This window comes from Pelodiscus sinensis, chromosome 20, assembly GCF_049634645.1.
Source record: "Pelodiscus sinensis isolate JC-2024 chromosome 20, ASM4963464v1, whole genome shotgun sequence".
In the NCBI taxonomy this organism is placed as follows: Eukaryota; Metazoa; Chordata; order Testudines; family Trionychidae; genus Pelodiscus; species Pelodiscus sinensis.
Window position 1 is genome coordinate 30,574,426 of NC_134730.1, and position 25,199 is coordinate 30,599,624.

General features: G+C 47.6%; 2 protein-coding genes across 11 annotated transcripts in view; one reads left to right on the forward strand and one right to left on the reverse strand.

The window, feature by feature from the left end:
• The window catches only part of LOC112543745 (zinc finger protein 75A), a 59,423-nt gene that overhangs the window by 33,301 nt on the left and 923 nt on the right, over nucleotides 1–25,199 (forward strand). Inside the window, exons 8-10 of one of the 5 annotated variants that reach the window (XR_012896955.1) lie at nucleotides 463–666; nucleotides 18,865–18,960; nucleotides 23,550–23,680. Coding sequence is in view for 2 of the 5 variants with exons in the window: in XM_075904254.1 (XP_075760369.1) it covers nucleotides 18,865–18,938 (74 nt within the window). In the remaining 3 variants the exon portion in view is untranslated. Of the gene's footprint in view, nucleotides 1–462; nucleotides 667–18,864; nucleotides 18,961–23,549; nucleotides 23,681–25,199 lie in introns of those variants that run through there. The other 4 variants (XR_012896954.1, XR_012896956.1, XM_075904254.1 and 1 more) reach the window with 4 other exon arrangements.
• LOC102458101 (uncharacterized) lies at nucleotides 8,697–24,139 on the reverse strand. Of its 6 annotated transcripts, XM_075904245.1 has the most exons (5): nucleotides 23,696–23,833; nucleotides 22,680–22,759; nucleotides 21,324–21,450; nucleotides 20,181–20,254; nucleotides 8,697–18,750 (listed from the first exon to the last, which is right to left on the reverse strand). In XM_075904245.1, exon 5 carries the CDS (start codon nucleotides 18,740–18,742, stop codon nucleotides 17,123–17,125), a length of 1,620 nt encoding a protein of 539 aa, XP_075760360.1. In that variant the 5' UTR covers nucleotides 18,743–18,750; nucleotides 20,181–20,254; nucleotides 21,324–21,450; nucleotides 22,680–22,759; nucleotides 23,696–23,833; the 3' UTR covers nucleotides 8,697–17,122. The 6 variants fall into 6 exon arrangements, with proteins under 6 accessions (XP_075760360.1, XP_075760357.1, XP_075760358.1 ...); XM_075904242.1 differs by lacking the exon at nucleotides 20,181–20,254 and having other exon boundaries at nucleotides 23,696–23,827; XM_075904243.1 differs by lacking the exon at nucleotides 20,181–20,254 and having other exon boundaries at nucleotides 22,680–22,777; nucleotides 23,696–23,826.

Consider the following 25,199-nt stretch of genomic DNA (forward strand, 5'->3'; position numbering starts at 1 on the left):
AGATGGAGCTTGGTCCTGCCACAAGGGCAGGGGACTGGACTAGACGACTTCTCGAGGTCCCTTCCAGTCCACGATTCTATGTTTCTATTAAACAGGGGTCTCAAATGCCAGCCCCTGGGAGAGTAAGAGGAGTGGGGTTGGTGTCTGAGCTAGGAGGCGTAGCTGCTGCTTGAGGACCTTCTGCTTTAATGTGTTTCCTCCACTGGTCACAGACAGTGCTAGAGAGACTGTATGGACTCTCTTGTTCAGTGTTCAATGGTCCTGATATCATGTGTGATGGGGCAGCATTTCCTCCCAGCCTGTTTCAGGTTCCCCCCATGAATAGCTGACAATAACTAAGAGCTGGGTGCAGCCTCAAGAAACTGACCAGCTGAGGTCACACCAGAGAGGCAGAAGGCAGCAGAAGATGACCACAAATGGCCACAGCTGGAGGGCAAAGCACACAAATGCATTCTTCCCCAGGTAGTGAGTGGAACAGCAGCTGGAGGACAAAACGAGCAAGTGCATTCTTCCCCAGGAGGGAGGTGAACTCACATGGCTCCACCTCTGAACCAGGGTTCTCACTGACCAAGGACTGTCCCCGAGTGGGGTGAGAGGACATAAAGAAGGAGCTTTGGATTGCAGAACTCAAGAATCAGACAGAAGACAATGTCTCACACGCTCTGGGTAAGTGTCCTGCTCACTGTTTGATGATTATGAATCCTTCTTGTGGTATCTTCCCTAATTAATGTCAGGTGATGTCTCTCCTTTTATTAAACATTTCTCTTCCACAGACACTGTGCCTGCAAGAGGGGCAGTATTGCCACTCAGCGGTGCCTGGGGTGGTGTGTGATTTTTTTCCAGGTTACAGGCTGGGGCTTGAGTGGATTACGTGGTCTATTGTTGAAAAGAAATCCCTAGCTATTGTACCCAGCCCTGAGTGCTGTTGGCTCCACCTAGCACAAGGGTTACACATGCAAATTAAGAAAGTAGGGTAAATATTTTGTTACTAACTGTTTGTGGAACAGAGTACTCAGCAGGAGAGAGAAGACTGTGAGCACCTATTTTAGCTACAGCTAATATACACATTAGTAAGGCTATTGGTTAATCTCAGCTAATCCAAGATAACTTGATTACAAAAGAATTGCAATTAATTGCTGTGTTAATCACCTGTTAAGCAATACTAGAATATCATTTTAATTTCTTATAAATATTATGGATATTTTTTCAATTTCACTTAAACATAAAGGCTGTGTCCAGACTCAGGGTTTTTTTCGAAAAAAGTACCCTTTTTTCGAAAAAACTTCACCTGCGTCTAGACTGCAGCCGCGTTCTTTCGAAATTAAATCGAAAGAATGCGGCTTTTCTTTCGACGGTGGTAAACCTAATTCCACGAGGAAGAACGCCTTCTTTCGAAAGTGCTCTTTCGAAAGAAGGCGTTCTTGAAAGCAAACAGGCTTTTTAGAAAGAGAGCATCCAGACTCACTGGGTGCTTTCTTTCGAAAAAGCGGCTTGCTTTTTCGAAATTCCGCGTGCTGTCTAGACGCTCTTTTTCGAAAGAGCCTCTTTCAAAAGAGGCTTGCAGTCTAGACATAGCCAAAGTGAGCTCCGGACACTAGAACTCTCTATTACTATTTTGATCACAACTATTTGTACTGTAAGAAGGTAAACAAAAGATTTCAGATCCCTGGATGCAAGTACTGCAGTGTAATGTGCTGAGAGAGCACATCATGCAGTTATAATGTTTTTACATAACCACGCTTGAGAACAAAACAACGTAAAACTTCAGCACCTACAAGTCCACTCTTGTTCAGTCAGGCACTAAGACACACAAGTTTGTTCACATTCGCAGCAGAGATTGCTTGCTGTTGCTTGTTTGCACTGACACCTCACAGTGGGGGGGGAGGGTGGTTTGGTTCTCTGGGCTATTTACAGGTTAGTGCTAAACATTCATCAGCCACTTTAGGCTTTGTCTTGTAGATTTCACCATCTATTCTTTATCACAACTCTAGTGTGACACATTGATTAAAGGTTGTCAGCCCAACTGCTCCCTTGGCCCATACAAAGCTGCCCCTCTTATGGCCTCTCTTTTTATACTTTGATACAAACCCCTTTTGTCTTGCAGGCCAGATGCTGTTAGCTGCCACCCTTGTCCTTGTACCTGTGCATTCCAACAAAACAGCCACTGTCCTGCTGTCCCATCCATAAGTTACAAGGAGCTGGTGTGTTCCTGTGCCAGTGCTTATGAATGGGTTTACATAGTTGGAGAGATCAGTGTGTGTTTTGGTACCATCCTCTCTGGTCAGGAATATGTTGACCTGACCTAGTGTGCTGTAGTTTTGCCAACGCTGTGTCTCCTGTTTCACTGCCTTTGTTCATGTTCATGCTGCTAGTAACGTGTAGGCTCCCAGCAGGCCCAATGTTCTCCTTTTTTATATTTGAATGGAGAGGATGTTTATCCATCACACCAGAAGACTATAATGTATGACGTACAAATGACCCAGTGAGCCAAAAACTGTTGCTTGGCCATTTTGTTTACTTTCCTGTACATTCATTCTCAACATGTCCAGTTGACTGCACATTTCTTCATACTATTTGTGCACAGTCTCCTTCAGCTTGATGAGGTGTGTACTAAGGAACTGGGAGAGGCGTTTATCACAGTGAGCCCTACATACAAGGCTAAACCAGAAATCTGGAGAAGTCACGTGATAGATGAGGCCTTGGCTTGTACAATATAAGGAGATATACCATCTCATAGAGCTGGAAGGGACCTTGAGATCATTGAGTCCAGACCCCTACCCTCAGAGCAGGACCAAGCACCATCCCTGACAGATTTGCCCCAAATCTCTAAATGGTCCCCTCAAGGATTGAGCTCACAACCCTGGGTTTAACAGGCCAATGCTCAAACCACTGAGCTATCCCTACACAGTGCTGTCTAGTGGGGTTATGGGCCATCCTGACTGCTGGCTGTCACCGTCTGGTAAGCATTGCTGGGCAGGAGCAGCTAACTTCTCCCTTCCCTTGGATTAGCCTCAGCCCTTGTGGCCACCTCCTGGGATTGTAATGTCAACAAGATCCTGGAACAGTGTAGCTGCTGCCTTCTGGGTCATCCTCTCAAGGGACACTAACCAATGTATAGGCAGTCCCCGGGTTACGTCAGTCCGACTTAAGTCGGACCCCTAGTTACAAACTGGGGGGGGCCCGCTAGTGCGGGGTGCCTTCCCCACTGTTGCCACCTCTGGTGGCGCGGGTGGCCCTTCCCCCCAGCAGACCAGGGAGATGTGGAGCTAGTGCCCCCCCCCCAGCAGACCAGGGAGACGTGGGGGGCTACTGTGCCCCCCCCAGCAGACCAGGCTTTTCTCGCTGTGGAGGACGCGGGCGGCGGGACCGCTGAGACGTGCCGCAGTCCCGCCGCCTGTGTCCTCCGCGGCGAGAAAAGCCGCTCCGCGTTTCCCTGGTCTGCTGGGGGGGGGGGCGCAGCTAGTGCGCCCCCCCCCCAAGCAGACCAGGCTTTTCTCGCCGACGCCTGGGGTAGAGCAGCTGGGGGGCTGCCGGGTTGGTCCCACAGTGCCGAGGTGCGGCGCTACTGGACCAACCCAGCAGCACCCCAGCTGCTCTGCCCCAGGCGTCCCCAAGTCAGCTGCTGCTGAAACTGACCAGCGGCTGACTACAGGAAGCCTGAGGCAGAGCTGCTCTGCCCCGGGCTTCCTGCAGTCAGCCACTGGTCAGTTTCAGCAGCGGCTGACTTGGGGACACCTGGGGTAGAGCAGCTGGGGTGCTTCTGAGTTGGTCCCCACAGTGCCGAGGTGCGGCGCTGCAGAGGCCTACCCGGCAGCGTCACAGCTGCTCTGTCCCAGGCGTCCAGATTCAGCCGCTGTTGAAACTGATCAGCAGCTGATTCCAGGAAGCCCGGGGCAGAGCAGCGGCTGAATCTGGACACCAGTTCCGACTTACATACAAATTCAACTTAAGAACAAACCTACAGTCCCTATCTTGTACGTAACCCGGGGACTGCCTGTATCACACATTGCTGTGCCGGGCTTCAGAACTGCCAACCTGACGCTGAATCAGGTCATTTGGAATGAAATGGGTCTCCATTAGCATGCACTGTCACTGACTTCAGATTGTGCCTGGACCTAGCAAGGAATTTGGCAAAACATTGCCGCTTTAACATCCCTTTTGATGCACACTGAGGTCAATGCCAGGTAACTGTTTATTATTAATAAGGCTAAATGATGTTCCATTGTCAGTGTTCCCCAATGAGTTGGTTATGGTAGTTCTTTGTAATAATCATAAGCAATACAAATAATTTCTTTACCAATTAGTTTTTTTCTTGCTTTCCTATTGTTCCTATTATAATTAGTGTTAATTTTTACTTGTGTTGGATTTAACTTTCCAGCAATGCAATGAACACTGTAAAAGAGGTACCATTTCTTCAGTAGCCAGATCCTTAATACCACGGGATTACATGTTCAGAGGCACTTTATGCTGCTTGGTGGTGGTCAAAATAGTTAATGTGGTGGTATTTGATTTTTCTCTCACTCGTCTGTCTGTCTGTCTGTCTGTCTCTCTCTCTCTATAGAGGGGCTGGGGATTATGCAGATGGACCTGGAAGATGGGGGAGGTGAAGACAGGGACAGCAGGAGCCCCCACCATGTTGGGCTGATACCAGGATCCCCAGCCACCCTGCCCTGACAGGGGTAAGGCTGCGCTTTCTAATCCCACGCCGGATTGCCTAGCAATGGGCCATGTCAGATGAACACTGCATGGTTTTTCCCCAAGTAAACTAAAGCAGTGTTTCTCAACCTTTTTTTATAAAGTACTCCTTATAAAAAACAATAAGTACTCCCAGTACCTACAGTTTTCAGAGAGACACATTTTTTTTCCCTACCATTGCAACACATTTGTTTAAACAACTTAATCATAGCTGGGCAGGCGATGAAATTTTTGGGTGTAAAAAGTAGAAAAATAAGAAAGCGCTGTAAAACTTAAAACAAAAATTCAGTTTTCTCCAAATTTCAGGTGTTGATGTACCCCCCAGGCTTCTCTCTCATACCACTTGTTGAGAAACACTGAACTAAAGAACAACTTCAGCAGCACATTTACAGTGTGAAAAAGCTAACATGAGAGAGTGCTGTGGGTTTGCAGGGGTCCCTCCTCCTTTGGGTCAATGGGGGGGAGGGGGAGCCTCCTCACCTCACCATGACAATGGGCACCACCAACAGCAAGGGACTTCGCAGAGCAGGAAATAGTCAGGCTCTGTCCCTTAGGCCCAGCAGAGGACTCAGGGTCTTGGAGCATAGAGCATCCAACATTGTAAAAGCTCCTGCCCCTTGGAAAGACAGTACAACAAAGAAGCTGTGGGCTCTGGTTGCCAGGTAGCAGGGCAGAGCAGACAAGCAGGCTTTGGCAGGCCTGCTGGCAGCAATGCTAGGCCCCAGGGCAGAATAGACAGTGGGCCCCCTGTGTCTTGATCTGCCTGACATTTGGGTGGTGCTGCTCCTGCATTGCTGGCATGTTCCCTCTTACTTTGCTCATCAATGTGAGCAATATATGGGGTTATGTGCATCGCAGTTTGTGCAAATGTGCATCACCAGTAAACACAACAAATCTGAATATAGGTTATAGTTGTAAAAGTTACCATAGAAGTAATTACTCCAGCCAGGACACGTTAAGTATTATAAAACTCACAACCGAAAGAATTAAATTTAAATGTAAAGAGAAATAAAAATGATAAAATGCGAACACCAGTCAAACTGTAAAGCAGCATACTTTTGAAAGAATGAAATTTCAGAGAATACATGTGCATTGCAGGAATTACCAACCAGTTACAACAACACCAAAAGTGTGTGTTGGGAGATGAGCGTAACAGACTCAGGATAATGTACGTGTGTGTGCTTGTGAGACACAGGTCAGTGCTTATGTGAAAGACTCAGAGACAGGACAGTGTGTGATGGCATAGGGATGTTACATTTATATTAATTAGCCAATTGAATAGTTGATGCAATTTGCATCGATTATCCGATTAGTTGATAAGGGCGCTCCAGGGCTGTTGCTATACTTCAAAGGGGAACCCCGCTGGCCCCATGCTCCCTGGGGCATTTCAAAGTAGCAGCGCCACATGTAGCCTGGGCCTGGGCTCCATGCGGCATTACTGCTTTCTGATAGCGACAGCAAGTGAAGGGGAAGTGACTAGTCAACTAGTTATTCACATCCCTATGATGGTCCCCCTTGCTTTATGAAAATTGGCTTATGAATATACATATTCATAACTCAACGATGCTTTAGACCAATGGCTTCCAACCTTTTTGAGCATATGGACTCCTTTTCAATCTATTAAAATCTTACACACCCCCAAACAATAGAACTGTTCCTGCAACCTGCATGTCCCTCAGCCTGTGCTGCTTCCCGAGCTCATCCCTCAGCCCTCTCGGGAAGCAGTGTGAGCTGAGGGATGTGCCGGCTGCTGACACAGAGCCTCTCAGCTCCCATGCCTCCTGGCAGCCAGCACGTACCTTAGCCTGCGCAGCTTTCCGAGCCACAGGAAGCAATGCGGGTTGAAGGATGTGCTTGCTGCGAGAGGTTCCGTACATGTATTTAAATTTCTATCGTAAACTTTCCACAGACCCTGTACAGTACCATCATGGACCACCAGGGGTCTGCAGACCACAGGCTGGGAACCACTGCTTTAGACAAAATACCTCATGTGACCTATCAGTTTTCATGTTACAATCTGCTGGATCTATGTTGGTGCATGTATCATTCTTGGATGTTGCTGTATCATTTGGAGTTCTACTGTTTAGGAAGAAATCACTGGAAACACAGAGAGCTTGAGCAGTTGCAAGTGCCCATTTTATTTCATAACACAAAACTAAGTAGAACCAGCCCAAACCGGCTGGGCTGACCCCTGGTGACCTAACTCAGTTACTATAAGTCGATCTATATCTACAACCCAATACACAACATATTCCTCCCCTCTTAATAAGAACATCCCTTTAATAAAACGAACACTAACTATGGAATAAGGATAGACCGCCTCAAGTTCCCAGCTAACCTTTGGGGATTATTTTGCCCTGTCTGTGAGTTAACCTCAACTAAAGGTCCAGCTGTTGAGAAGGACTTTCTCTAGGTGGATCACAGTGGACTTTCTTGCACCTGAAGGTGTTATCGGTGCGGGCCAGACAGTGGGCAGGGAACTTGAAGCACAAACAGGTGAGGCTGTTCAATCAGCCTGCTCAGGGAGGAGGTTTATGGTTACCGAAGGCAGTGATGGAGGAGGAGAGTCAGGCACAGGTGATTCTTGATAAGGTAGCTCACCGGCAGTGGGGAGGTCAGGAAACTCAACTGGAGACATGTCTTGGGGACAGGTATAACCTGGCAATAACTGATCTACATGCTGCCACCAGATGAGATCCTCTGCAGTCCTGACAGTACAGGAAACAGGTCCTGTTTGAGTGATAATAGTGGCAGGGACCCATTTAGCTCCGGAAGCATAGTTCCGAGCCAAAACAAGTTCTCCAGGATTAAAGGTTTGGTCTTTTGCTCTGGATACACTCCTGGTTACTTGACCTTGCTGTTGCCATTGCACAATTTGTCGCAGTCTGGAAGGTTTCAGAAGATCAAAGCAAGTGCACAGCTAATGTCCCCCCATTAGAAAAGCCAGGACATTTCGGGTTATAGCATAAGGTGTGTTTCTGTAGGATAGTAAGAATGTGTCCAGACGCTTTTGCATGAGTGAATGTCCTCTAGCTGATTTCAAAGCTTGTTTCATTGTCTGCACAAACCTTTCAGCCAATCCATTTGTGGATGGGTGATACAGTGCGGAAGTGATATGATGAATTCCATTTGATTTCATAAAATTTCCAAACTCCTGAGAGAGAAACTGTGGACCGTTGTTGATCACAAGTTGTTCTGGAAGATCAAAACAACAAAAGATTCCCTGTTGGTCAGTGAGAAGTGTGAACTTCCGTTCAAATAGGTACTCGTGAAATTTCTGAAGCCTGAAAACAATTCCCAATGCTTCACGCTCGATTTGCACATAGTCAGTTTCAGCCTGGCTTAAGGTGTATGAAGCAAAAGCAATTGGTTTCTCTCCTCCTGAAGGCATAATGTGTGACAAGACCGCTCCCACTCCATATGGGGAGGCATCGCAGGCCAACTGTAAAGGTAAGGATGGATCAAAATACATCAGGACCTCCAAGTTTAGCAATGCACATTTAGTCTTGTTAAATGCAACATCACAGGCTTCAATCCACTTCCAGGTCTTATTCTGGCCAAGGAGCTCACAAAGTGGTTTTAACAGTGTGGCTGACTGTGAAATAAACTTTCTATAATAGTTCAATAGTCCTAGAAACGAGCAAAATTGACTAAGGGTATGTCTATACTTGCAGCCTATTTCAGAATAGGGCTGCAAATGTAGGCATTCGGAATTGCAAATCAAGCCCGGGATTTAAATATCCTGCGCTTGATTTGCATCTTTCTGGCCGGGCGCCATTTTTGAAATTTACAAGCCCAGAATAACTGCCCACATCTACACATGGCAGTGAAACGGGTGTTCGAAATAAAGCCCTATTTTGAACGCCCATTTCACTGCCACGTGTAGACGTGGGCAGTTATTCCAGGCCTGTAAATTTCAAAAATGGTGCCTGGCTGGGAAGATGCAAATCTAGCACAGGATATTTAAATCCTGGGCTTGATTTGCAATTCCCAATGCCTACATTTGCAGCCCTATTCTGAAATAGGCTGGAAGTGTAGACATACCCTAACATTCTGAGGGGGTGGAATCTTCACAATAGCCTTAACTTTTGAAGGGGACTGACAAAGGACAGTAGCATCAATGATGTGTCCCAAATATTCAACAGAAGGCTGAAAGAACGCTCACTTGTCTTTGTGGACTTGTAGGCCATGCTCTTCCAGTCTTTGTAAGGTAGCCTCTAAGTTCTTGAGGTGATCCTCCTCCTTCCTACCTGTGAGCAGGATATCATCACGATAGTGCTGGATTCCTGGCAAGCCACACAAGATCTCATCCATAGTCCTCTGGAACAAAGCTGGGGCAGAGGTTATTCCAAAGGGTAAGTGACAGTAATGATAAAGCCCTTTATGCGTCATAATAGTCAACAGCTCTTGGGACTTCTCATCAATGTGCATCTGTATATATGCTTGACTCAGATCAATCTTGCTGAATTTTTGTCCCCCAGCCAGGCCTGCAAAGAGATCATTGATGTGGGGGAGAGGGTATTGCTCTGCATACAACATTGGATTAACAGTGACTTTGAAATCTCCTCAAATCCGAATGGAACTGTCTTTCTTCAATATTAGAACAATTGGAGTTGCCCGTGGGCTATGGGTAACTGGTATTAGTACTCTATTTTTGACTAGGTGCTCCAGATCTGCTTCAGCCTTCGGCCTGATGGCATATGGCACGGTTCCAGCCTTCAGATATTTTGGTTGGTTGCCAGGTTTCATGATGATTCCCCTCATACTTCCCAGATCCTTTCCAAAAACAGCAGCATGTTTCTTTAATACATCAGTTGACTTGTTTCTTCTTTAGTCATCTGGTGCACTTCTGCCCTGTTCATCTGGATCTTCCTAAGCCATGATCTACCAATTAAGGCTGGGTAATGGCCTTTCACCTCAACCAGTGGCAATTCAGTAGTCTGTCCATTGAGCTCCACCTTAACATCAGTAGTGCCCAATAGGGGTATCGCCTCTCTCATATATGTCTTCAGAACTATCTTTGTTGCCTTAAGGGGAAGATGCTTTAGCTTTTCCTTATACACAATGTCTGAGACCAACGAAACTACTGCACCTTCCATGCATACAGGTTTGCTGCCCAACAGGGGGGTTACCCAGTATTCATGTGAGTCCCCTACCAAAGACAAAACATCTCAGGGCACCACTTCTGCAGACGTTCCCTTTTGGTCCACCAAACCACACAGGCCTTTTGTTTGCAGGCATGCTCAATGTGTCCTTTTTTCCTATACTGTCAACACATGGTGCATGGTGACCCAGCTTACCACAGCGGTAACATTCCTGGCTCCCCACTGTTTTGTGGATAGTTTCTTGGGACATTTATGCACACTAGGAGGTGCACTGAGGTATTGTGCCTCCAGTGTGGCCAGTTCCATGGAGATCGCAATATCAACAGCCTTCTGTAGGGTGAGCTGAACCTCTGATAATAGATGCATCCGAATAGCTTCACTGTGCAGGCCACACACTTACCATGTCACGTATGGCATCATTTAGCATCTCCTTAAATTCAGTGTTCTGCAAGCTTTTTCAAATTTGCTACAAATTGTACAATTGCTTCACTTTCTTTTCGGTCTCTGTTGTGGAGCCTGGACCTTTCTGCAATTACCAATGGCTTTGGAAGATAATGTGACCCCAGGATTTCCACAATGTCACTGTAAGATTTGGTCTCTGGCTTAAGAGGGATCACTCTCCTCAAAAGGACCCAGTGGCCCTGTAAGTGTAGCCATGCTGCTGTACCTCCTTCCTTCCTTCCTTTCTTTCTCTCTTCCTTTCCTCCCAGCCTCTGGCATCACTGATTTTAATTTCAGTTTTCACTGTTACCTCCACCTTCAAGAACAGCAAAAAGGTTTTTGTTTTCTTAAATTGACTTCTACTTTTTCTGTTGCTGGAGGCAGCACGGGTATCCTATCCTCATCGCCGCTTTGTTATATCATTTGGAGTTCCACAGTTTAGAAAGAAATCACTGGAAACAGAGAGCTTGAGCAGTTGCAACATGTTGGGTGGGGGTTGGTTGCTGGAGTTTCCCACAGCTCTGGCATTGAGTACAGAGATCCCTCAGGCCCAGCAGGGAGGTGGGACCTGAACATGGTTTCTTGTTTCAAAGCTCCTCTGTACTCCGGGGCTCAGATCTAGGGGCTTTAAGTGTCCTGCCCCCCTGCATCCATTGCTGTGTGCGATTCCCCGATGGCGTCTCTGGCAGGGAAGGTGACAGGGCTTAAGAGCTAACCCAAGTTAGGGAAGGGATTTTCCTCACTTTGGTGGGACTGATTGAGGTGAGCCTTCTGAGTCCCTCTGTCCCCTCCTCTCATTAGCACATCTGCCCCCCCGCAAGAGGGTGGGGGCTAGGTGTTACTGCAGCAGGGGGTGCCTGGACTAAGCTACTATTTTATGTCTATAAATAGATTTTTTCATCAAAGGGATTTGCCAGGCTGAATGGCCCTGGGTCGGAGGGTTCAGAGGAGACCCCAGAAATCAGCTAGATCCCTGCCTTTGATCCCCACCACCCATGCTAGCAATGTTAAGTGCTGAAGGCCCAGGGGCAACATGTGAGAGGACACGAGGGGGCAAGTGCCCCTATGCGCCAGGGGTAGGAGGGGCAATGGGCCAGAGCCTCTGAGTGGCCTGGGACACTAGCAGGGGGGATTGGTGCTGGCAGCAGAGGTCCACCCTCCCTGCACTCACCAGTGGAAAGCAGAGTGACATGGCTGGGGAAGCAGAGTGAGTTAGGGGGAAGCAGAGTGACATGGCCCTACCACTGCTGGTGAGGGGGGGGGCAGGTCTTGACTGCTGCTGGCAGTACCAGACTCCCCCACCCTGGCCACATCACTCAGGGAGGGGGCAGATCAAGGAAGGGGGGGAGAAGGATGGAGCTGGAGCAGGATCTGAGTGGAGGGGGAGTTTTCTGGCCTGTCTCTGGGCTAGGGGGTGGAATAGGGAGGAGTCATGGGGGGGGATGGTGTCATGGAAACCTGGACAAAGGGTTGGAAGGAGAGACACACCTTTATTGAAACACAGCGGTGGGAAATTTCAATAGAAGACTTCGAAATCAAAATGTCTGCAGCAACCTTATATATATCCAGGGTTACAATAAAATGGAATAGACAATATGTATTCTAGGAACAATGTTATGTTTGGCTTAATCCTCAGAGCTACTTCTATCTCAAGTATGCATAGATAAGCTTAGTTACATGAGTTTTAGCTCATCCTTCACAAGCAGCTACACTAGATTTTATAATAGAGATTGCCTATCTCCTAGAACTGGAAGGGACCTTGAAAGGTCATTGAATCCAGTCCCCTGCCTTCACAGCAGGACCAAGTACCACCCCTGACAAATTTTTGCCCCAAATGGCCTCCGCAACGATTAAACTCACAACCCTGGGATTAGCAAGCCAATGCTCAAACCACTGAGCTATCCCTCCCCACTTCTTTTCTTAAGGAGTAAGTTGAACTTGAGCTTCTTCCATGTGACAAGGTCAGGCCAGCGGGGTACCGAAGAGTAGTAGAAGGGACGTACATTAGCTCCAGATTAAATAGGTCCCTGTTCTCAGGATAAACTAACAAGGGCTAATCCAGAACCAGCAGGAATTTGCCATAATCAATCAGGGCAATCAGGCCATTTAAGATACCTACAGCCAATTAGGAGGTTTCCAGAATCAGATGAGCCAGGCTAATCAGGACATCTGGAGCCAATGAAGATCCAGTCAAGAATGATTAAAACAGCTCCCTGTTTGTTAAATTCACTGTGCACAAGGAGCTGAGGAGAAAAGGTGCTATGGAAGGTCTGGGAGGAGCAAGAACAAGCAGGTGCCAGGAGGAAGAGCCTGCAGTAAGGAAGGTGCTGTGGAGGGCCATGGGGAAGTGGCCCAGAGGATTATAATGGAGACATTATAGACAGCTGCTATCACAGGATCCCTGGGCTGGAACCTGGAGTAGAGGACAGGCCCTGGACCACTCTCCCCCCGCCCCCATCCCCAACTCCTTACTCAGCACGGGAGAACTAATTTAGGCAAAGAGGTCTGTCCTGCCCCCAATCACTTGGAAGGGTACAAAGACTATGGAGTTTGGTCTCCTCTTTCCCCCATGGTGGCCAATGATGAGGGTGGCTCAATCAAATGGCAAGCTTGTGCCTTAGAGAAAGTGTCTAAACTGAGTTCTGTCATGAGCCTCTGAGGTGAGCAGTCTGCCTGAAAGTGTGGGACCCACCAAAGTAGAGGAGGAGTTTTGTCACGTCATCATGCAGCAGTGGGGGAAAAAACAAAAATAACACCTAAAAGACACTTTTTTGCAAAGAATTGTTTGTTCCAAAATGCCTGATAAATCTGAGCTGCATCATGGAGAATAAAATTAAAACTCAATTATATGACTAAATGGTCTTCAGGAGTGAGAGGGAAAAACCTGCAACACAGAGTGGTGTAGGTCACTCACTCTTGCAAAATGAAATTCCAGAGCAAGTTGCAGCTAATGATTCTAAAATCAGGAGAGAAGATTTCCCCATCACTTTCTTCTATGGTCCTTCCTAAATTAGTGGAGAAAGAACAGGTTAAGAACTATTTAGAAAAACTAGATATATACAAATCCATGGGTCTGAATTTAATTCATCCGAAGGTACTGAGGGAGTTGGCAAATATCATTGCAGAGCCTTTGACCATTATCTTTGAAAACTCATGGAGATTGGGGGCGATCCCAGAAAAGGTTAAATATAGCACCCATCTTTTAAAAAGGGAAGAAGGACAATCCAGGGAACTATACACCAATAAGACTTATCTCAGTCCCTGGAAAAATCTTGGGGGGGGATCCTCAAGGAATCCATTCTGAAGCACTTGGAAGAGAGGAAAGTGATCAGGAATAGTCAACATGGATTCACCAAGGGTAAGTCATGCCTGACCAATTGGATTAGCTTCTATGATGAAGCAACTGGCTCTGTGGACATGGGGAAGTCAATGGATGGGATATACCTTGACTTTAGCAAAGCTTTTGATACGGCCTCCCACGGCAAGTTAAGAAATATGGATTGGATAAATGGACTGTAAGGTGGATAGAAAGCTGGTTAGATTGTCAGGCCCAATGGGTACTGATCAATGGCTCGATGTCAGGTTGACGGTCAGTTTCATGCGGAGTGCCCCAAGGATTGGTTCTAGGGCCAGTTTTGTTCAACATCTTTATTAATGATCTGGATGAGGTGATGGATTGCACCTCCAGCAAACTTGCAGATAACACTAAGCTGGGGGAAGAGAGAGATACGTTGGAGGGCAGGGATAGGGTCCAGTGTAACCTAGACAGATTACAGGATTGTGCCAAAAGAAATCTGATGAGGTTCACAAGAGAAGTGTAGAGTCCTGCCCTTGGAACAGAAGAATCCCAAGCATTGTTACAGGCTGGAGACCAACAGGCCAGGTAGCAGTTCAGCAGAAAAGGACCTGGGGGTTACAGTGGATGAGAAGCTGGATATGAGTCAACACTGTGCCCTTGTAGTCAAGAAGGGTGCATTAGAAAGAGCATTGCCAGCAGATCTAGAAAAGTGATTATTCCCCTTTATTCTGCACAGAGGGCAACCAAAATGATTAGGGGGCTGGAGCATATGACCTACGAAGAGAGGCTGAGCGTTTTGGGCTTATTTAGTCTAGAGAAGAGAAGAGTGAGGAGGGATTTGATAGCAGCCTTCAACTTCCTGAAGGGAGGTTCCAAAGAGGATGGGGAGAGAGGCTGTTCTCAGTAGTGATGGACGGCAGAACAAGGAGCAATGGTCTCAAGTTACACTGGGGGAGGTCTAGGTTGGATATTAGGAAAAACTATTTCACTGGGGGAGTGGTGAAGTACTGGAATGGGTTAGCTAGGGAGCTGATGGAGTCTCCATCCCTAGAGGTTTTTAAGTCCTGGCTTGACAAAGCCCTGGCCGGGTTGATTTAGTTGGGATTGGTCCTATTTGGGCAAGGGGCTGGACTCGATGACCTCCTGAGGTCTCTTCCAGCCCTGATTCTATTAACCTGCTTCACTCAATGGCACTTTAGTGAACCATGTTATTTCTAAGAAAATGGGCAACTGCTAACCTTCTCACCTGCAAACAATCCCAGTTCTGCAGGAAAAAGTCCAGAAATTCTTTTGCCAAGAGAAGGAAATGGGAATTAAAAGGTAGAATGATCGCACTGTGTTTTGACCACTGGAATTCCTCATTCATGTCTGTGACACTTCCATCTCCAGCCCTAATGAGTCGAATTTAAGATCAAAATATTATTACACACAGTGGCTCTTTGGAGAGGGTCGGAGAGGAACACTAAAGGTGGATAAACTCTATGGTGGCTGAGTCAGCAGGCAGAGTGAGGGTGATGAGGAATGAGTGCATACCCCTGATTCACCCCATTTCCTTCCAGTGTCATGGAGGCCGGAATGATACATTTGACCCACTCCTGCATAATATGTCTGAATATATTTTAAACTAGATTTACCCTGCATTGCTTGGGTCCTTAACTGAATTTTTTTTAAATTAAAAGGAAAGTATACATGCTTTATTGAAATGACTGCATTTGTCAAAAATAGTCATGTTTTTATGAAGATAATTTTAGTAATGTTTTAAAATGGGAATTCCATCAAGTGTTTTCTCCTTCATTCCTATAAGCTCTCCTCATTTGCTAAGTTTTAACAAAAAAGGTATAATCAATTTGGTTTCCAATAACATTGTCTTCTCATTTTCAAACTTTAAGTATTGATGTAGGTGTGCTAAAATAGCACTCTTCAAATTTCTGTTTTATCTCTTTTCTTTAAGGTTTATTGAAAAGTAATCCTATTGCTGGTTCACCCTATTTTTCTAGCTCATCTTGGTTCAGTCTCTTTTAATATTCACTCAGTTATATTAATGATGAGGACCCTACTTGATTTGATGATTGTCTCTTCTGTTTGGTTTGATGAGAAGCAATCCCATTTCAGGCTTATCCGTTTTCCTGGCACAACCAAGCCCTTATGTTGCTTTAAGTTATGAGCAGAGGAATCTGTATACAAAATTTGATGGTCGTAGCTCTTTCAGTTTAGGAGGAATTCTTGATCAAAATAGATAAACTCTCTAAAATATATAGTAATAAGGAAAATGGTAAAGAAACTCCAAAGAACTTGCTGTCCAACACAATCTGGACCAGCATGAGAGTGACCAGGAATGAGACAAAATCTGTCACCAAAGGGGAAGCTTGGAAACTAACAACTGCTCTGCTAGTGAGATAATAGTACAAATGCGATGCTCAGGGTTTGTCTAGATGGAAAAATATAGGTGTTTGTTAGGCTCAAAGGGGAACCTGCTAGCTAACCCCAACTGTCGTGCCTGGGCTATGCCAGCACTGCAAATATCACTGGGGCTGTGTCTTCACTGGCCACTTATTCCGGAAAATCAGCCGCTTTTCCGGAATAACTTGCTGTCTACACTGGCCCCTTGAATTTCCGGAAAAGCATTGACGATCTACTGTAAAATCATCAGTGCTTTTCCGGAAAAACTATGCTGCTCCCGTTCGGGCAAAAGTCCTTTTCCAGAAAACTGTTCCGGAAAAGGGCCAGTGTAGACAGCACAGATTTCTTTTGCACAAAAAAGCCCCAATCGCAAAAATGACGATCAGGGCTTTTTTGCAGAAAAGCACGTCTACATTGGCATGGACGCTTTTCCGGAAAAAGTGCTTTTCCGGAAAAGCATCCTGCCAATGTAGATGTGCTTTTTCCGGAAATACTTATAACGGAAAACTGTTCCGTTTTAAGCATTTCCGGAAAATCATGCCAGTGTAGACGTAGCCTGGGTGTTTACAATGGGATAGCTACCTCTAGCTGGCCAACTCCATGGAAATTTTTAGAGACAAAGCTCAGGTTGATTTTAGTTCAGTATCGATAGTTTGCAGTCACCCTGATTTCCCCCGCCTGGGCTGATGGACATTCCTGGCACTGGAAATACACACTCTCATGAGTCACAAAACAAAAGAGTTGATAGAAAGGATCCTAAGATTCAACCCAAAGTAAAGGCAAGTGGCAAGACAGGGCAACTCATCCAGGAGAGTTGAGAGCACATGGTGCAAACAGCCATAAAAAGTCACTGTGTGGGAATTAGCAAATGTCTTTTAAAAATATTTTTTCTGCCCTACATAAAGCTTTTACAGTGTTTCTCTCCTGTGAAGACCCTTGTGTCTTTTAAGGGGTAAGCTCCTGATGAAACTACAGCCGGTCCTGACTTACAAACGCATCAACGTATGACCAACTGCTCTTATGACCAGCCTCCCATTAAGCGTGGCCCAGACTTCCGAACAGTGATCTGCGCTTATGAACAGCGCAGTCCCATTGAAATGAATGGGGTCCGACTTACGAACACATTGAGTTATGACCAAGTGCTTGGAATGTAACTTGTTTGTAAGTCGGGGACCGGCTGTACTTACTCACTCCCAGCATTCATCAGGCATTTATCTGTGTGGATCCTCTGATGTCTAATAAGTGAAGTGCTCTGTCTGAAGCTTTTCCCACACTCACAGCATTCATAGGGTCTCTCTCCAGTGTGGATCCTCTGATGATTGATAAGCCCTGAACTCCACGTGAACTTTCTTCCACACTCAGAGCATTCATATGGACAGTCTCCAGTATGGAGTCTCTGATGTTTATTAAGGTCAGATTTGAAAGTGAAGCCTTTCCTGCATTCACAGCATTCATAGGGTTTTTCCCCTGTGTGGATCTTCTGATGTCTAATAAGAGATGAGCTCTGACTGAAGCTTTTCCTGCACTCACAGCATTCATAGGGTGTCTCTCTCATGTGGGTTCTCTGGTGTTGAATAAGTTTGGATTTCTGACTGAACTGTTTCTTGCAATCAGAGCACTCATAGGGGCATGCTCTTGTGTGAATCTTCTGATGATTAATAAGCCCTGAGCTCTGAAGGAAGGTTTTCCCACACTCAGTGCATGCAAAAGGTCGCTCTCCCGTGTGGATTCTCTGATGGCTAATAAGCGCTGAGCTCCAAGTAAATTTTTTCCCACACTCACAGCATTTGTAGGGACGATCTCCAGTATGGATTCTCTGATGTTTATTAAGGTCAGATTTGAAAGTGAAGCTTTTCCTGCACTCACTGCATTCATAGGGTCTCTCTCCTGTGTGGATCCTGTGATGTCTAATAAGGGAAGCGCTTCGAGTGAAGCTTTTCCTACACTCCCAGCATTCATAGGGTCTCTCCCTTCTGTGGCTTCTCTGGTGTTTAATAAGTTTGGATTTATGACTGAACTGTTTTCTGCAATCACAGCACTCATAGGGGCACTCTCTTGTGTGGATCCTCTGATGATGAATAAGCCCTGAGCTCTGAAGGAAGGTTTTCCCGCACTCGGTGCATGCAAAGGGTCGCTCTCCTGTGTGGATTCTCTGATGGTTAATAAGCGCTGAGCTCCAAGTGAACTTTCTTGCACACTCAGAGCACTCATAGGGGCGCTCCCCAGTATGGATCCTCTGATGTTTATTAAGGTCTGATTTGAAAGTGAAGCCTTTCCCACACTCACCACAATCATAAGGTCTCTCCCCTGTGTGGATCTTCTGATGTCTAATGAGGGTTGAGTTCCAAGTGAAGGTTTTCCTGCACTCCCAGCATTCATAAGGTTTTTCTCTTGAGTGGCATGATTGATGTTTAATAAGGTTTGATGTCTCACTGAACTGTTTTCCGCATTCTGAGCATTCATAGACGTTCTCTCCTGTGTGGATCCTCTGATGTCTAATAAGAGTGGAGTTCAGCGTGACGTTTTCCCCGTACTCAGTATGTGTGCTTTTCTCTTCTCTTGAAGGTTTTCTTTGCTGGGATGTGGTTTCCTTGAAGTCCTGGTGACCATAAATGGATTTACCCACTTTCTTCCTGGGCTGCTTTCTCTGCTCCCTTGCTAGATTTAGCTGACTCTCACAGGCTTTTCGCTGCACGTGGTGCCTGGACACATTCCAGTTGGATCCTTGCGATAATCCCTTATGTGTTTCCACTTGCTCAGCATCTTCCTGCAGAGGATTCTGCTCTTCATTCTCACTCACCATCCTAGCACCTGCTCAGAGAGAGAAAAATCTCAGAGACAGAAAAGGGGAAAACAAACCAAAAGAAGAGCTAGGGTGACAGGAAAAAAACTAGTAGCTGAATTCTCCCAAACTCTTCTCCATAGGGAAGAGAGGAGGGAAGCAATTCTGCCTCCACATCCCATCAGGAAGAGAGCCAGATGTCAATCAGAATGCATAGGAAGCCATCAAGGATAGCTAAGGTAAGGAGCCGAGCCCTCTTGTGGATACTACTAAACTCAGGCCTGCTGACAGGAGGGGTGGAAGCAAAGGAGGCAGTTTCCCCAGAGCCTGGTGATTCAGAAGGGCCCAGGGCTCCCAACTGCCACTGCCAGAGCCCCAGGCTCTTTAAATCACTGCTGGAGCACAGTGCAGTACTTTGGATGGCTGAGAGCTTGGGGGAGGGAGGGAATATCAGAATGCTCCAGGTGGCACTTCCAACAGAGGTCCCCCCCCCTCCAATATTCCCTCTAATCTTTTCCATCTGTGGGCGGAATATTTTTTTAATACATAGAGAGGCATGTGTGAATGTGCACCACCAGTAGAAAAACAAAAGCTAGCTATGGGCTCTCTGCTAATCAGCTGGGTGGCAGTGGAGTCCCTCCTGAGTGGCCGCACGAGTGTGCAGCTTACAGGGAACACTGCCGGCCTCCCCTTCGCCTTGTTCAGGGGCCCACTGAGGCTGTTGGCTCCCCTGACTAAACTCTAAGACTATGTCTACACTACCCCTGTTTTGCGCAAAAAATATGCAAATGAGGCAATGCATGGAATATCGCTGCAACTCATTTGCATAATTGAGGCTCCATTTTTGCTCAAGAGGCTTTTGTGCAAAAAGGAGCTGTGTAGACGGCTCCTTTTTGCGCAAAACCCCCTCTTGTGCAAGAGCTCTTTTCCGCATTTTTTTTTTCTAGGAAGAACAGCACTTGTGCAAGAAGAGGTTTTTGCGCAAAAAGGAGCTGTGTAGATGGCTCCTTTTTGTGCAAAAACCTCTTGTGCAAGAGCCTCATTAATTATGCAAATGAGGCGTGGCAATATTCCATGCAACCCTATGTAAAGCTGGTGCAAAGGGTCACAAACTACCAAGGGCAGCAAGAATTTAGGTAGTCGCTGAGTCAGGACTAGAGGCCTTTATCCAAGATGATTTAGTCAAACACAAGCTATGCAGCTCAGTGCAGCAATAAAGGGATGTAGTTCTGTGGCTAGGGTTGCCAGGTGTCAGGTATTGACCTGGACAGTCTGGTATTTTTGCCTCATGTCTGGTTTAAACAAAAAAAAAAAATTCAGAAAATACCGGACTCCTAAAATATCCGGTATTTTCTGGGGTTTTTTCCCCCTGCCAAGAGGCAAAAATACCAGACGCCTGGCAACCCTATGACAAATTCAGCTACGGGGTCCAGCTCCCACCCTCAGACCCCCTGCTTACCTGGTTCCGCAGGGAAGCTGCCTTTTAGGCTTGACCAAGAAAACAAGATGGCCACCGGCAAAAAGCCTAAAGACCTGAAAGGGAAGCAATGCCTTCCCTGGGTCTTAGTGCTCAACCTTTCCCCTTGTCTTATCCCTGTTCTGACTCTGCATGCACTTAAAGGGGCCATGGTGTATTAATTTTTTTTTTTTGTTGCTTAACTCTTGGGGGTGGCTTTTTTTTTTTTTTTGGTCTCGTCCTCTTTTTCTCCTCCTCAACAGAATTTTTTCCCGGGTGTGAGGTTTTTTTACGGGGGCGGGGGGTGTTCGTTATTTTTGGTTAAACCATCTGGCAACCCTATCTGTGGCCTGTGTTACAGAAAGGGTCAGACTAGATGACCTCATAGGCCTTTCTGACACTAAAAGTCTACCAATCTACAGTAGCAACTATGCGGTCATTTGCTGGCTTGGGGGTATGAAAACACTGCTGCACTTTAAACTTGTATGTGCACATGAAGCCTTAAGGACTAGAAAAGCATGGCAGTTTGTGTTGTGTTCCAGACTGCAGAACCCTGGCATTCACCTCCACACCCTCCAGCTGGGTTCAGAGGCCTTCATTCAGCATCAAATGATCGCTCCAAAGCAGCTTGCAGACCTGTGCTTGGGATATGAGGAGAGGGACCCAGCCTGCCTAATTTCCATGCTGAGTGTGTGTTAGTTCAAGTACCTAAAAGGCATCTGGCAGGGATGAGCTAAAATACTAGATGATGCTTGGTCCTGCGGCGAGGGCAGGGAACTGGACTTGATGACCTCGAGGTCCCTTCCAGTCCTAGGATTCTGTGATTCTATGGCTGTGTCAGTAAAAGCATGCACGGGGGTGTTCTTGACCCAGAGACCTTCAGCAGTCTGGTGGCATCTGTAGGAGTGCTCTGCAGCATTCAGTCAGGGCAAAGTGAGGGCATTGGTTCAGCAGGAACCCGCGGGGTGAGGCTAAAGAGACTCTGTCCCTAGAGTGCTCTGTCCCCTCCCCCCCATAGTTCTAGTGTGTGCCATGGGTCTGTCAGGGAGCTGCTGAGGCAGGGCAGAGTTAAGGTTGCATTGTGGGGAGATGTGAACCTTAACTCTGCATTTCCCCTTCTAAGACCTGTGGGGACAAGCTTCTTACCGAGTGATGTCACGTTCTCGTAGTTCTCCTGCATGACAGCTCTGTACAGGGCTCTCTGAGCGGGTTCCAGCAGAGCCCACTCTGCCCTGGTGAAATACACCGCCACCTCCTCGAAGGTCACTGGCTCCTGAAAGAGCAAGAGCCCCCTGCTCAGTGCCTGCTGCTCCACTTCTAGCCCCACCAGTCATGAAGGAAAGGAGCCAATGAAATGGGAACTCTGGTTGAACAGAGGTCTCCCTCCCCTTCATCCAATAAACACCAGGGCTGCATCTAGACTGGCCAGTTTTTCCACAAAATCAGCTGCTTTTGCAGAAAAACTTGCCAGCTGTCTACACTGGCCGCTTGAATTTCCGCAAGAACACTGACTTCCTACTGTCTGAAATCAGTGCTTCTTGCGGAAAAACTACGCTGCTCCTGTTCGGGCAAAAGTCCTTTTGCGCAAAAGGGCCAGTGTAGACAGCTCAGATTTGTGTTTGTGCAAAAGCGCGTCCGTGCCAATCTAGATGCTCTTTTCCGCAAATGCTTTTAACAGAAAACTTTTCCGTTAAAAGCATTTGCGGAAAATCATGCCAGTCTAGACGTAGCCCAGGGTGAGGGAATGGAGAGCACTCCTGATCTCTACCAGCAGATCCATCCCACCCCTCCTAGCCAGAGAGTGATGCAGAGCCCAGGGAGAGCCCCCCAGGTGGAAGCCCAACACCTTTCTCGTTGTGAGGAGCTGGATATGGGGAGGGGCAGCTCCCCTAAGCCCCCCTCATGCTGCTAGGTGCCCCCTTCATATCTCCCAGCAGCAAGCAGCTGGCCAGGCTCCAGCAAGGGGAGGAAGGGGGGGTTGTTTCTGCCTCCACAGATCAGGGCATTTCTACTTTCCAACTACATGGATCTGTTCTTAGAATCCATGCCACATATTACATAAATCCCAGCATGTTTGCGGCATACTGTCCTCCTCCCTTTGAATTTCCTGCCCCTCTCCCCCAGGTGCCAAAACAGACCCAAATATTGTTGCCAGATAGTTTCACAAAAAATACCGAACATGGCAGTATTGGTTGACCAAAAAAACCCAGAGTCACGGCCCCTTTAAATTCCCATGCTCCCCCTGCCCCTACCAGATGTAGCAGAGGGAAAATGTCCCAAGCAGCCTTCCATCCAAGAAAAAACAGAAAATAACAAACATTTTACATGTCCAGTATTTTCTGTTTTTTACCAGACAGAAGCTGTAAATACCGGTCTTTCTGGGCTAATACCAGACATCTGGCAACCCTAGACCCAAACCTTCCCACCTCCTATGTATTTGCTGCCCCTCTACCTCCCTCCTGCAGGAACTCACCAGCACCCCCCCCCCCCAGTAATTCCTACCTGGACTGGCTCCATATCTCTGCCCTGTCTTGTGGCAGGATGGGGTGGGTGGGAACAACGCATGGGTGATGTTCTGTGGCCTGGCAGGGTGAGAAGAACTGGGGAGAGTTCAGAACTGGCCTAAGATAATTTCTTATGATTCCCACCCTTACCCTCTCTTACATTCTACCAGGCTCAGAAAATACTTGGCTAGGCCTGGCCCCCTCCCACAGGGCTGAGCACCCCGTCTCTGGTTCAGAGATGGGCTGGGTCTCAGGGCTCCCTCAAAGCAGCCCCTGAGCCCTTGCCCCATAGGCAGAATGATTCCATGCCATAATTTCCCACTGAAACCAGGAAAAATTGATACAGATAAAATGGGCAGGAAAGGAGACTTGAAATTCCCACATGAGAATTTGGCAAAAAATAGTTAAAATGAGCTGAGGGAGTCAATTTTAGGAAAAAGGGGGGCAGAGCTTCCTGGATTGTATATGTTGGTGTACTGGTAAGAATGGCTGCACTGAGTCAGACCAAAGCTCCGTCTAGCCCAGTGTCCTGTGTTCTGACAGTGGCCAAAGCCTGGTGCCCCAGAGGGAATGAACACAACAGGAAATCATCAAGTGATCCCTCCCCTGTCGCCCATTCCCAGCTCCTGCCCATCCTGGCTAACAGCCATTGAGGGGCCTAACCTCCGCGAATGTATCTAGCTCTTCCTTGAGCCCTGTTCAAATCCTGGTCTTCACAACACCCAGCGGAAACGCGAGGAAGCAGAAGGAGTTTTTCTCCGCGTTTCAGAGGCACTGCCGCCCTCCCCCACGCAGCTCCTGGGATTTCCTGGTGTACAGCTCGTGAATTCACCACTTTTCTCACTGCCCCGCCTCTCCCTCCCTCCAGCTCCGGAGCAGCTTTCCGCTCGGCCCTCCGCCGCCAGCCACACGAAGGGAAGCCGCGCCCCAACGCTGCGGGCACCCCCTGAACACCCTGGGCGCCGTTTTCTTGCGCGGGGTGGCGGGAGTCGCTGTCCGGGGTGTCTCGCTCACCGGGAGCTGACTGCGGGGTGATGCTGGGAGCGCCGGCGAAGATCGCACCCGGCCGGCCAGGGAAGAAGCTGCCAGGCCAGGATGCCTGGAGTTGTGGCTGGCTCCTATTTCCCGAGCCCCCGCCCCACGTGCTGCTTGGTCCGGTCTCCGGGCTTTGTTCTCCCTAAGCCCTGCCTCCGTCTTCCCAGCACCCCCCGCTCCCAGCTGGACCAGGGGCCGGACAGCGGGGAGGCGCAGGATCGGTCCCGGTGGCATCAGTCCTCCCCTCCCGCAGGATCGGGCCCCGTGATCGTAGCCGGAGCAGGCTTTGCGCACGGGTGGCGCCAGGACCACAACAGGGAGAGCGCTGAATGCTGCTTGGCTCCTAGCCAGGCTGCCCCCCCCCCAAGCTGGGCATGCCCAGTTACAGAACTGTCTGCTGAAGCTGCTGCTCTGGGTGGGCATGGCCTTAAAGGCGGCAAATGGGGAGTGTGGAATTAATGGGGGAGCTGGAGAGAGGGACTGAGGGGGAGGCTGGAAATGCAAGGTGAGGGCAAAGTCCTGGCACGGGAAGGTGGGACGCAGTAAGGGGTGAGAGCCTCTTGCCCTGATTGCCAACATGGGGAAAGAAGCCAGTGTTTCCTGTAAGCTAAGCCTATGGGCAGCGCCCAAGAGAGATTCAGGGACAGTGCCACTCAGCTGATTAGCACAATGCCCACTGCTGGCAGCAGGTGTTTCTACTGGTGGTGCACATGCCTCAGTGCACATAACATTTATTCCACACATGGATTCATAAAATCCACACATGGATAGAAAAGATTAGAAGGACCATTGCTCTTGGGTTCCTTTTATGGGGCTCTTTTTCCCTTAGCCTTCAAGTTGGAAGAGGCCAAGAGCCACAAAAGTAGGAGCTTAAACCCCCAATGAATCTTGGCTTAGCCTCATACTATTGCTATTAACTTAAAAAATAACAAATGATCTGGTAGCACTTTAAAGACTAGCAAAACATGTAGATGATATCATGAGCTTCCTGGGCACAGCCCACTTCTTCAGATGACCAGAGTGTTGGATGTCCAGACTCTGGTTATCTGAAGAAGTGGGCTGTGCCCAGGAAGCTTATGATACCATCTACATGTTTTTTTAGTCTTTAAAGTGCTACCAGTCTATTTGTGATTTTTAAAGTTTATCCTGAACAGACTAACTCCGCTACCCCCAGAAAGTATTGCTATTGTTTCTCGCAAACAGTCCACCTGCCTATGGCTGTATCTACACTAAAGCCTTTTGTTAACTCAAATTACCTGAGCATACAATGGACACATTTGTAATGTGACAATCTGCTGTATATGCCGCGCAGGGTTTAGCTGATTGCCATATTTGGGGTCAGGAAGGAATTTTCCTCCAGGGTAGATTGGCAGAGGCCCTGGAGGTTTTTCACCTTCCTCTGTAGCATTGGGCACAGATCACAGCTGAAGGACTCTCTGCATGTTGGGGCTTTCAAAGTATTTGAGGGCTTCAATATCTGAGA

Coding starts and splice junctions, on each gene's coding strand:
- LOC102458101 (XM_075904241.1), bottom strand. CDS start 24,139: ATGCCCACCCAGAGCAGCAGCTTCAGCAGACAGTTCTGTAACTGGGCA. Junction 21,451..23,695: donor CACCCCGCAGTCAGCTCCCG/GTGAGCGAGACA, acceptor TTGCTCTTTCAG/GAGCCAGTGACCTTCGAGGA. Junction 18,751..21,323: donor CGAGAACGTGACATCACTCG/GTAAGAAGCTTG, acceptor CTCTCTGAGCAG/GTGCTAGGATGGTGAGTGAG.